Genomic DNA, 12,605 nt, shown 5'->3' with positions numbered 1-12,605 from the left:
TGGCAGCGGGAGGGGAGGGCACGGAGGTGCTCAGAGATGAAGACCACCGGGTGGTCGATTCTCTGCAGACCGGACGCCGCTCACTCCCTCCCACAGAGAACGCACCATGGTCCCGTCTGCATGCGTCGCGGGGGCCCCAGGCGGCTCCTCTGCGGTAAGGACGCTGGTCGAACTGCTCAGCTGCTGAAGCCCATCCTGACGGGACACTCCACTCACGGCGCCCCCCGGGGAGCCCTGTGAGGGTCGGATCTCCCAGCCCCGGTTTCCCGGAAACGGGCCATACGGGAACCAAAACATACTTTAAAAGTCAAAGTGACAGCTTGGCTTTGCAAACAGCACAGTATTCACGCGGGCTCTTAGAGATCGATGTGGCAGGGTATAAATCATGCTGATCTTTGAAAACTGTCAAAGATTCGTTTAATATGAAAATCGAAAAAAATTCCAAAAAATATCAATTAAATTCTTTGATCATAAAAGATCTTTATTAAAGCACGCATATTCTTATGGTTCAAACAAGCATTTTAAAAGAACGACATACATGAGTGTTTTACTTAAGATTACTGTAATAGAGACAAATAGACGTCTGAAAGATATGTGTTATTTTAGAAAACAGTAAGGACTAAAAGTAACTTCCCAAACTCACCGCCAGAATTAAAATTTCACATCACAGAAATGTTTGATAACAAATATTGGCCAACAGATTACAACACAAAAGTTGAATAAATAAAAAACCTTTCTGATTTTTTTTTGCCAAAAAATCATGAACTGATGAAATAACAACAGAAAATGAACATTAATTTCAGAAAAAAAGGCACATCCAGGCAAAACCATCAGGCGACCTGCAAAACGCAGCGTCCTACGTACACGGTGCGTGACCGACGACGCAGCGTGCTGCTCTGGAAGGCCCGAAACCACGGTGCGAGGCCGGCCCGCCTGGCGGACGGGGAGCCCCCTCCACGGAGTGCTCAGTCCCCGAGGCGAAGGGCTCCCGGGGCCGGGTGGCCGCACACAGGTCTCCCTTCCGAAGCCGCGCGTCCCCGCCGCTGCCCTCACAGACTCGACCGTCTCTCCGGCCGCGGCACACACCTGGTGAGGACGGCTCGCCACAGCACCGGGGCCAGCAAGAGGCTGAGTGTGGTCACGCTCAGGATGAGAAGGTACACCTGCAACAGGCAAGGCTGTTGGCGGCCACACGCGGGACCAGGAGGGGCCCCGCACACCCCACAGAGCCGGGGGCGCGTGCACACGTGGACGTGAGCGGCAGGGAGCCCTGCGCCCCGATGGGGACCGGAGCCCAAGGGCTCAGGCCGCCAGCGAAGTGAGCACGCGGCCTCTGGGCAGGTCTCGGGACGAAGCCCGGGCGCAGATGTTGCTCCTCAAGCCCTCGCTGCTTCAAGACCGAGCTCCATCCCACCTCCCTCACACGCGCGGGTACGAGGGACAAGCTCGGAGGTCTGCACGCTTACAGCGCGTCCCAGGCACCCGGAGGAGCTTCTGTACTCCCTGGGCCCAAATCAGGGGGCGGGTGTGCAGAGCCGGCTACCCGAGGCGGCTGGGGGCGGGGGAAGGGGGGCTCCCCGGCAACAGGTGCCCACGGGCGGCAGGCTCGCTGTAAGCGGGCAGCAGGCAAACGCCCGCCGCGGTTCAAGGCCCCACCCAAGCGGCTCACACAGGTGTGCACAGAAAGGGCGAAACTGAAGTCAGGGGCAGGAGGGGGCTGGGGTCCCGCGAGGTTTGAGTGAACTACTGAGTAGAAGCTGCCATCCGTGAGCCTGGACGGCCACATCCCCAACGTGACAGCGGCCCGCCCCTCAGCGAGAACCGTGGGCCTGGTGAACGGCCCCGGGGTTCCGATGCGTGGGGAAGCGCGTGCGGTCTCCTGGCCCCTCCTCCACCATGACCCGACATTCGCCCATTCATCGAGGGCAGAATCCCTTCAACGTCCACCCTGCGTCCACCGGCCCTCAGATCACTCGGGGCTCACACGGACCCTGCTCTAAAGGACCTGCCTTACCACAGTGGACGGCAGACTGTGGCCCACTGACCCTGGGGTGAGGGCCACAGCCACGCACCAACGTCCTGCTTGCCAAATGTAAAGTGACAACCAGGGGTCACGAGACGGTATTTATCGAGTTCTAACTCACGGCCAGTTTTCCAAGGGCAAACGAACGAGACCGGAAGGGAGGACAAGGCAAGTGCCCAGCAGCAGGCGGGCGTGCGCCCAGCCGGCCGGTAAGAAGGCCAGGCCCAGGGGCGCCTGGGTGGCTCAGTGGGTTAAGCCGCTGCCTTCGGCTCAGGTCATGATCTCAGGGTCCTGGGATCGAGTCCCGCATCAGGCTCTCTGCTCAGCAGGGAGCCTGCTTCCCTCTCTCTCTGCCTGCCTCTCTGCCTACTTGTGATTTCTCTCTGTCAAATAAATAAATAAAATCTTTAAAAAAAAAAAAAAAAAAAAAGAAGGCCAGGCCCAGGATGAACGGACCAGAGACAACGGGGAAGGAGGCAAATTGAGGGTGGGGGGCTCACCTTCCAGGCACCACGAGGGGGCTCAGCACCCTGCACACTTCAGACCGTGGTGGGGAAGGAGGGAGCTGATCAAAGTCACCCCAAGCCTTTGGATATATTGATACGCAGGAAACACCTCCATGTATTTTATACATAGGAAGTTTCTCATTTCTACTGAACCCTAAAAGTTGGGGACACGGTGTCTTCAGAAGCATCTCTCACAGCACCCCAAACTCACCTTGGACGCAGAGGCAAGTGTTGCAACGTATTTTGTGAAAAAACCCGAAACAAACCAGGGACTTGCGCACAACAGCGCTCCAGGTCTGCCTTTTCAGCAGTCCAGGGTTCACACCCGAGTTCTCAGACGTAGTCCGGGGAAGGCCGGGGCTCTTGGCTGGGCTGACGGCCGTGCACGAGCTAGCGGGGAGCTTTCAGACGCCGTTTTCCAATTCGTGCCAGAAATACCAAGGTGCCGGGGCGGCAGCAACAACGGCGTCAGCGCTGCACGCCGGGGCACAGGCGGCCCCACGCCCGTGGCGGGAAGGGTGCTCAGACACTAGGGTCGGGTGTGTGGGCCGGGGCTCCCCAAACACACACAGAACGTGGGTGCGGACTCACCTCCCGAGAAATGATGCCCGCTCTGCGTGCTCTGCTGCCCAGCACGAAGGAGAGCTCGCTGACCTGCGCCAGCCCCGCGGCCACGATCCACTTGACGTACTGCCAGCTCTTCGGCAGGAGGAGAGACAAGACCAGAGCTGCCAGGGCAAACTGCCAAGATGTCTGGGTCACTGCCTTGGCCGAGCAGAAGCCAGACGGAGCCCTCGCCTGACTCACCGGGGACACGTGCAGAAGAGCCCGAGGGACACAGACCGCGCCCAGTAACACCAAGGTTCAGGCTCAGTAGCAGGCAGCTGGGTTTCCCCCAAACGAAGACAACAGCAGTAGATACTGGGCAGCCCTCAAGGACACCTAACTTTGTAAGGACAGCACCGTGTCTCTGTCATGGGAGCAAAGTCTAGAGCAGCCCGGAACCCGTGGGCAAGCGCCGCAATCGCCTGGGACTCGGGCTCCTTCAAGTCAGGGGTGCCTGGGCGGCTGTCGGTTCAGTGTCCGACTCTTGATCTGGGCTCGGGTCCTGATCGTGGGGTCGCGAGATCAAGCCCCCGTGGGGCCCCCTGCTGGGCAGAGTCGCTGCGTGAGATTCTCCCCCTCTCCTGCGCCTCCCACCCCCGTTCACAAAATCGGTATCTTCAGTCAACGTCTATAATCTACAGAGGCAGGCAGCCACCCGACAGGTCCCGGGACCCCGAAATGAATGTTAACGCGGCAAGTGGAGAGCCTCCCGTCACAGGGGACCGGCAGCCAGGAGGGAATCCTCAGCGACTGCTAAATGGGACATTCGTGGGGTGCCCGGACAGGCTTGGGTGGCCCCTGCCCCGCCCCAGGGCCCTGCCCGCGGCACCTCTTCTAGCTGGCTGTTCCTGAGTTATAGCCTCCTACAATAAACCACCGATTTAGTGGGCAAAAATCTTACAATAATTTGAAAACACAGCAACAGTGAGACGTACGCTGGGGAAGAACATCCGAGGCCTGGGGCCTCCGGGGACGTCCACAAGTCACGTTCCTGGCTCTGCTTTCGTGACTCCCCATATCAAACATACCCGATTCTGAGGCAAATAAAGGAAAACAAAGCCCAAAGCCCCGGTCCTCCCCTGCCCGGTGCCCAGAGTGCTGGGACGCAGGACGGGCTCTAGGTAAGTGGCCTTGTTGGAGCTTTGCAGACTCAGCGTCACGGCGGGTCGGACCCATAAGTAAGAAAATGACGGGCGCTGTGTCTGCCGCAAAGCACCCAGGAGACTCCATACCTTCATGATCACCACCGACAGCGTGAGGACCATCAGGACGGTGAGCTCGTACACCACGAAGGTGGGGAACACGTGCAGGCCTGCGAGGGAAAGGACAGACACGGTCACTCCTGCAGGCCCGCCCGCCTCATCCTCCCGTCACCAGGTGGTGACGCTCAGGCTTCCCTTCTCCTCGACCCAGACAAAGCCACCCGGTGAGTGTGACCCCACGGGGCCCCGCACACATGGCTCACACTGCTGGCGGCCCCGAAGCTGGCGGGCCACGGGGACAGCGGCCCCAGTGCCGAGGGCTACCCTCCAGCAGACCTCACCCCCAGCACTCGGCAAAGGCACAGCGGGCAGCGGCCGAATCACCTTCCTTTGTGAAAACATTCCACGCAAGGTGCAGACACTTCCCGGGTGTGGACACAAAGGGGAGAAGCCTGGCCACTCGCAGCCGCTCGCCGCCCTGACAAAACCCCCGAGAACAGTTTTCCCGCCGCGGCTGTGCCTGTTGGGAGGCTCTGCGTGCCGGGGAGCCCCTCCTCACTCGGCGGCCGGCCCCACTCCCGAGGGAGGACCCTGGAGCTCACGTCGGAGCAGGAACACACGCGGCCCCTCAGCAGCCCGCGTCTCCCCATCTGACTCAGAAACACAAACCCAAGAAGACAGCCTTCTCGTCCCTGGAACGCAGACGCCTCCGCCCCGGACGGCCCTGCTGCACCACAGGGGCGGCTGATGAGCACCTGCCCCACCCCTCTTCCCGGGTCTGCCTCGGCCTCCTCCCCAACCTGCGGTGCTCCCTGAGCGCCCCCCACGGCCCAGGGCACACCCGGCAGGGCAGGAGCTGAGTCCGGGGTCTTCGGCCCACGGGCACGACAGGTGCGGACCAGCTCTGGCTGCACCTGTGCTCCTCCAACTCGTCACGGTGTCACCCGCAGTAGGAAGTGACCGGCGTGAGCACTCCTGTGCCCGCTTCTCCGACCACGCCGCCGCAGATCGGGGAGCAGAGCCCTGCCCGCCCATCCCCCACCAGGCACCCTGATGCTTGTGTTGCTGACTTGCCTCAAGGTTCAGGGGCCTCCCTAGCCCGAGGGTAAGTGTGCGCTGGGCCCAGGCACACAGGCCAGAAGGCAGAGGCTCTCCACTCCGGTGAGGACATTGCCCACTCAGGACCCCCGTGCCGGGAGCAGAGCGCCACGTATACAAGGCTCGGGGACAGAGACAAAGTCCATGCCGAGGCACGCAGGCCACCAGTGTTCCTGCTTACGGCCATTCACTCATTCATCCTCTCAACAGATACCACCCATGCTCCTGGGACAGCACAAGGGGCACAGGCTCTGCACGCCCACGCCAGGGCCACCGCCAACAAAGCATGGACCCCGGTGAGCCTCGCGACCTCTCTGCAGATGTGAGCTTCGGGATGAACGAGCAAACACGGCATGGGAACCAGAGCAGGGCACGCGGTCTGCTCAACACCAGCCCCACAGTCACCTCACGCGCGCACTAGGCCCGCCGATGTCAGGCGGGGACGTCCCACCCCACCGGGGCCCACAGCGGCCTCCAGGGCACCTCCGAGAATGAGGAGGGGCCGTGCCCACTTCTGAACTCCTCTCTGTGTCCCAGGGAGGGGTCCGAGAGCCTGAAATCCTCGGCGAAAAGTCTGGAACAAGAAACACGTGAAAAAAAGGACGCCTGGGTGGCTCAGTTGGTTGGGCAACTGCCTTCAGCTCGGGTCATGGTCCCGGGGTCGTGGGCTCGAGCCCTGCGTCAGGCTCCCTGCTCTGCGGGCGATCTGCTTCTCCCTCCGACCTTCTCTCTCACGCTCGCTCTCTGTCTCTGTCTCAACAAATAAATAAAATCTTAAAAAAAACCCACGTCCTGGGCTTTATCCGTAAGATGAGAAGTGACAGGGGACTCATCACTGTGGTCATGCAGGGTGGTAGAGGGCCACACGGGCCTGGTCACCTTCACTCCACTCTGCCTCTAGAGCTGCCCTGACCAAGCTGCCCAGTTCATATGCTGAGGCCACAAGCCCGTGTGACTGCATCCGGAGACAGCTTCCGGAGGTACTAAGGGTGACAAGAGGTCACAGGGTGGCAGCCTGAGCCGGCAGGACTGGTGTCCTCATAAGAGAAGGGGACGCGGGAGCCCTCCCCTGCATCCCTTCCTTTGTCTCCATGTGTCTCTCTCCACCTCCCGTCTGTCCCCGAGCACACCGTGTCCCAGGAAAGGACACATGGGGACCCAGCAAGCAGAGAGCCACCTGCAGACCAGGAAGAGGCCTCCTCAGCTCTATGGTCGGCCGGACGCTGGCAACCGTTTGGGCAGCCAGAGCCATGGCTCAAGTACTCATCAATACAGCATGAACGAGGACGCTTGGGGGGCTCAGCTGGGGAAGCGTCTGCCTTCGGCTCAGGTCTCGGGGTCCGGGATCGAGCCCCGCATCTGACTCTCCGCTCAGCGGGGAGCCTGCTTCTCCCTCTCCCCCTGCTCGTGCTCTCAAATAGAGTCTTTAAAACAAAGCAGCACAAAGAAAGGGGTCCGGGGTGTCTCAGTGACACAGGGCTCACAAAGACAGGTACCAGCTGTGCCGGGATGAGGAACGGAGCCAGCGTCACCTAGAGCAAGAGGGACACCGGGGCGGAGTCCGCACTGCCCCCCACCACGCGTGCCTGGGGCCCTCCTGCCCTCTGAAGGTCCCGCCATCTGGACCGAGCCCCCCTCCCCGAGCGGCTGCTACCTCGGCCTTCAGCCCACGGGGGGGCCCTCATTCACTCTGGGCCCCAAACTGCCCTTTGCTGGTCACACTGGACTCACTGCTCAGAGCTCGGTCAGGGCCCTCGGTGCCCCCGTTGTGGTTCTGGGACCCCAGGGTCACTCGCCCTGCCCAAAACTGACTGTGGCCCATGGGCCCTCCAGTCCTACGGCCCCACAGGGCCTGACGCAGGGCAGGGATCAGGGACCAGGTTCGTGTGCACGTCACTGAGGCATCGTCCCAAACAGAACAGTTCCGTGTTGCTTAGGACGCTACAAAGAAAGGCTCTGTCCCGAGTGCCGGGAGGGTGCACCCGCTTCTCGGCTGAACGGGATGCATCAAAGCAGAAACACGCGGCACCGTCTCGTCGCTGGGCACCCGCGATCTCTGCGGGTCAAGAGCCCTAACGTGAGGAAGAGCCAAGCGTGCCTGTCGGAGCGCGTCTGCAGGGTTTCCTCATCTAGCCAGCGCACGCTGCCGCAGCCCCGCAGCCAGGACGCGAGCCACACGGGGTCAGTGCGACGCAGCCCCGGGGGAGTGCGGCCCAGCACCCAGTCAGAGGGAGCCGGCACCTGTCGGCCTCACGGGTCCTCGCCTGGAGAAGCAGCGGTCGGAAGGGGGAGGGCAGGATGCGGGGACCTGGGAGGCAGGAGGGACAGAGACACACAGACCCAGACACCAGGACAGAGGACAAGGGACGGGACGGGAGGGGGACGGACGGGGAAGGCAGCGTGAGGGGCGCGCGTGGGCGAGAAGGTTCTGTCGGGACACCACGGACACCCATCCCCACAGCAGCCGCGAAGGGTCTCATCTCGCCTGGTGACACGGTCTCCTGCCCTGCACCCGCTCTCAGGACCGGCCGCCTGTGCTCTTCGAGGTTCTGGGTCTCGCTGGGGTGGTCCCGAGCCCGTCAGCGGGTCCAGGCGTGGTGAGGAGCCTCCTGGCCGGAAGGCGGCCGCTGCACGGTCACGCCAGGTGAAGGGGCGCCCGACAAAGGGGCCCTGGCAGAGCAGCGCACCTCGACACGGCAGCTGAGTGTTCTGGCATCAAAGTTAACCTTCCCTCCCTGATGTCCCGTTTTGGTGCTGACTTTACGCGGCTAACCTGCCGGGCACCTGTGCCTTGCCCACGGAGTCGAAGGTGGGGGTCGTCCTCCCCGAGGGCACCTGAGCACCCCCGGAGCACGGCCGTTGATCAACAAGTTAACGTTCCCGAGTGCAAATGCCCCCTTTCTAATAAGATCTCTCTGCAGACCCCAACTACCCTGGAGCTGTTCCGGCCGCACAGACAGAAAAACGTGAGTAGGTCGCGGAAGTCTCAGCCACCACGGGACGGTCCCGGTGTGACAAGGGCGGTTACCTATGGACGCGAAGAAGATGATGACCAGGAAGTCGCGGATGGGCTCAATGTAAGCCACGACCTCCTCGGTGACCATGTGGCCTTGGGAAGAGATGAGCGCGCCGGCCAGGAAGCAGCCCAGCTCCATGGAGACGTCCAGCAGCTCCGTGACCTGCGGGAGACGGAAGGGCCACAGGTCACTCACAGCCAGGGGTGGGTTCACGCCCAAAGGCAGGTGCGTCGTCACAGCAAAGGCTCATCTTGAAGTCCCCAGAGGGGCCTCTGTGGGGATGAGCGGAGACACACAGAGCAAGTAAATGTGAGTTGAATCTGCCATATGCGAAAAAAAAATGTTTGAAGTAATCATTCAAATTTTTGAATGACAATATTTTTGAAAATGTATTTTAAATATTTGTGACAGATTTTCTTTCTCCTGACTCTGACTACCCAACTATGCCAAGAAAACACGTTCCCGTACACCGCCGCGTCTCCAGCCAAGGGCACGTCGAGGGCAGTGCGGCCAGCGAAGCCCGAGGGCACAGGACCCCGGACGGGGGCGCCCACATGTCCAGCGGCCGGGCCGCCCCCCAGGTCCGGGCTCCAGCGCTCCTGGCGACGGCCGTCCCATGCGCTCCTTCGCCAGGCGATCCCGACGCAAAACGGCCTGAAAGCAGCCGCGGCGTCTTCCTCTGCGCAAGCGAAGCCACACACAGAGGCCGGCAGCCGCCAGAGAGAGGCGGAGAGAAACTCGCTCCGCAACCACGCCCGGGACGAGCCCCACGGCAGAACGCACAACCCTCACACCACACACCACGGAGCCCGAGACACCCGCGCAGGAGCGGCCGCGCACGGGGCGCTCACGGGCCAGCTCGCAGGCCGGTGCCCGGGCTCTCCCTGCACCCCTGCAGCAGCGGCTCAGCCGAGCGGACTCGGGGACCTCGCGGCTGATGCCCCGGGAGCCTGGGGAGCCCGGCCGCGGGCGGGGCGGGTGGAGAGTCAGACACGTACAGGCGGACCTGCACGCCTGTGCTCACGCTCACTCACTCACACGTCCCTTCACACGAGCGCACGTACAACCACACACTCGTACACACGTGTGCCCACACTCATGCCCCTGTGCTCACACCCACCACTCACACGCCTCGCGGCTTCTGACAAGGTGACCTGCGCCCCCGTGCGGCGTGGACAGCCACACCAGCCCCAGACGTCGCGCACGGCCCCGCGCCCCCCCCCGGCCCCCCGACGGCCGCGGCTCTCCGGCGAGCAGCAGAGCAGCTCAGCAGGCCGTCCTGCAGGGGACGCGGCCTCCGACCCGGGGAAGACACACCCTGCGGGGGCCGCCGAGCACCATCCGCCCGCCACCTGGAGCTTGGAGCGTAGGAAAATCAGAACTTCCGTTTATTAAAAACGCTACGAAGAGAGCGGGAAGGACAGTCACGGACGAGAAGGTACTAAGCAACGCACGGGACAGAGAATTTCGGCCATAAAGGAGCGGAGTGAGGAAACCCAGGGCGCCCCCTCAGAGCAGGGACGCACGGGTGAGTCCGCGTGCGCAGAAAGCAGGAGCGCAGTCACTGGGCCACGGGGGGACGGGCGAGCCTGGGGGAGTCGGGGTTTTGGGGAGCAATGACAGAAATGTTCAGACAGCGCTGACCGGCGCACGGTGCTGTCGACACGCGGAAAACCGCTGACTTGTACGCTTCCGTTAAAAGGGCTAAAATGGCTGATTCTGTTATAGGTACTTTTAGTACAAAGAAGCAAAGACAAAAAATTTCCCAGAATACGTTAAAAATTCCTACAAATGAGGAAGAGAAACAGCCAATGCAACAGAAAACGACCCGAGGCTTCTGACAGGCCAGCCCCAAGGGGGGTGTCCACCAGCTCAGGAGGGACGTGGAGTCAAAGCCTTGAGGAGACACCGCACGGGAGCAGGGGAGGGTGCGGAGACCCTGACCAGACCCTGACCGCTCCGCGGCGCTGGGGGGGACACAGCGCGTCCCTGGCGGCCCGGCGCCCACCTCAGCACCGGCAAGCTGACGCCCAGCCGGGAGCACGCCGAGGGGCGCCGTCAACGGGAACCAAGCCAAACAGCCAACGACAGAGGAGGGACTGTGTCGCGTGTCTCAGGGCAAGGAGGGGTCTGAGTGTGAGACCATCTCACGAGCAAGCCGGCCGGCACCGGACGCACGTGGGGACCCGAGCAGCTTCTCAGGAGGAAAGCAGCTGAACCTGCGCAGCCGCTGGGAAGACAGACGGAAGTCGTCCGGGCAACACGGCTTTGCCGGATGTCATTGTCAAGAAGAAAAATTCTGGGGCGCCCGGGTGGCTCAGTGGGTTAAAGCCTCTGCCTTCAGCTCGGGTCATGGTCCCAGGGTTCTGGGGTCAAGCCCCACATCGGGCTCTCTGTTCGGCAGGGAGCCTGCTTCCTCCCCTCTCTCTCTCTGCCTGCCTCTCTGCCTACTTGTGATCTCTGCCTGTCAAATAAATAAAATATTTTAAAAAAAAAAAAGAAAAGAAAAATTCTCCAGAATGGACAAAGCAATGTAAGAAAAATGAAACACGTCACGCACGTGAGCAGAAACGAATCTCAGACTTCTGCCAAGATTATAAAATACTAGTAGACGATTAAATCATACATGAGGAAACGGTTTTTGCTGAAGTCCTTTAAATTAAAATTAACCTTTTAAAATTAACCTTTTAGTTTTGAGGGAAGTGTCGATTCACCTGCAGGGTGAGAAACCATCCAAGGAGATCTCACACACCCCTTGCCCGGGCACCCCAGTGGTGGCGTCTTCCTAATCAGGGCACGAGATCACAGCCCGGCTACAGACGCAACACGGTGCGGACACACGCAAGGGTCCGTGACAAGGATCTCTCCCCCACTCTCTCCTCACCTCCTGGCAACCAGCAAGCTTCCCTCCATTTCTGTCATCATAAACGTCACATGAATGGAATTACACAGTATGTGACCTCAGGACTGGCTTTTCCTGCTCGGGATAATTCCCTGGAGATTCATGCACCAGCTGTTTCAGACCTGGGCGGACCACAGCTGGTGGAACCCGGCACCTGCTGAAGGACCGGGGGTCTGGCTGCTGTGCACAGCCGCTGCGCCCATTCCCAGCTGAGCTTCTGCGTGAACCCGGTGAGGAGGGCGGCTGCGGGGCTGCAGGCGACGCCAGCGCCGTGGACCGTCTGCGGGGCTCCGACAGCCTCTCCCCCGTTCTCTCACTAGGAGCATATCCTTTAAATGAGAAGGGTGCTTCTAAAATGAACCTCCTATTTTCTTTTTCAAATTTGCACATTATGGCAAAAGAAGTTACACTGCTGACCAACTTTGTCGTCATCAGATAGGACTAAAAACTGCTCTAAACGGTTAATCCGATTTCGGACACAGAGCTGTCCGAAAGTCCGGGACAGTGTAACGCGGGTGATGCCGACAGTCCATGCGGCTGTCGAAGCCAGGCCGACCTCCTGCAGTCCCACACCTGAGGCGCCCTTTCCACCAAGTGCCTAATGAACGGGGGCACCTGGGACGCTCAGTCCGCTGCTCAGGTCATGACCTCAGGGTCCTGGGATAGAGTCTTGCGTCAGGCTCCCCACTACGCAGGGAACCTACTTCTCCCTCTGCTCCTCCCCGACTCATTCTGTCTCAAAAAGAAAATCTTGAAAAGTACGGAACAAACGGGTTTAGCTTGTTGTATGAATACTGAGGGGGAGGAGTGACTGTGCATACAATAAAAATACGACCCCGTGGTTCCAAATATTCCAACTACATTAAAATAAAAAGATAAAGAACTGACCATAAGCTTTCAAGTCCGTATGTAAATAACAGGTATTTTGAGAATTACCATTAACATTAAAAAGATGAAAGCAGAGATTCCTAAGATAAGGATTTCTTTGTTCCCTTTGCCTTCCACATGCAGTTTCCGATAATATGGTCCAATGAGGTAAGTCTTTATAACAAGACACAGAAGAAAAGCGGCAGCCAGCGAGAAGAGGATCTGACCGACCAAAGCCAGGATCCGCAGAGTCTCCATGACAACGCTAGGAGAGAAGAAAGGGGTGTTATTTCATCTCCGGAACACCCTTCCCTAACACCCGATAAAATGGGCTTCCACTCGTTTTTCTTTGACGTCACAAAATAAATTTCCCAAATCATTTTT

General features: G+C 60.1%; 1 protein-coding gene across 3 annotated transcripts in view; it reads right to left on the bottom strand.

Annotated features, from left to right (window-relative positions):
* Nucleotides 1–460: 460 nt before the first annotated feature.
* Nucleotides 461–12,605, bottom strand: part of TMCO3 (transmembrane and coiled-coil domains 3) — a 38,328-nt gene continuing 26,183 nt past the window's right edge. For 2 of the 3 annotated variants that reach the window (XM_044250164.1, XM_044250165.1), the window contains exons 10-14: nucleotides 12,291–12,486; nucleotides 8,464–8,614; nucleotides 4,368–4,447; nucleotides 3,121–3,270; nucleotides 461–1,163 (exon numbers count right to left, since the gene is read on the bottom strand). In XM_044250164.1, the coding sequence (XP_044106099.1) occupies nucleotides 1,050–1,163; nucleotides 3,121–3,270; nucleotides 4,368–4,447; nucleotides 8,464–8,614; nucleotides 12,291–12,486 (691 nt within the window). In that variant the 3' untranslated portion in view covers nucleotides 461–1,049. The other variant, XM_044250166.1, reaches the window with a different exon arrangement.

The sequence above is a fragment of the Neovison vison genome, chromosome 5 (genome assembly GCF_020171115.1).
Source record: "Neovison vison isolate M4711 chromosome 5, ASM_NN_V1, whole genome shotgun sequence".
Taxonomy (NCBI): domain Eukaryota; kingdom Metazoa; phylum Chordata; class Mammalia; order Carnivora; family Mustelidae; genus Neogale; species Neogale vison.
The sequence above is the reverse complement of the archived record's forward strand: the minus strand, read 5'-3'. Positions and strand labels throughout refer to the sequence as shown.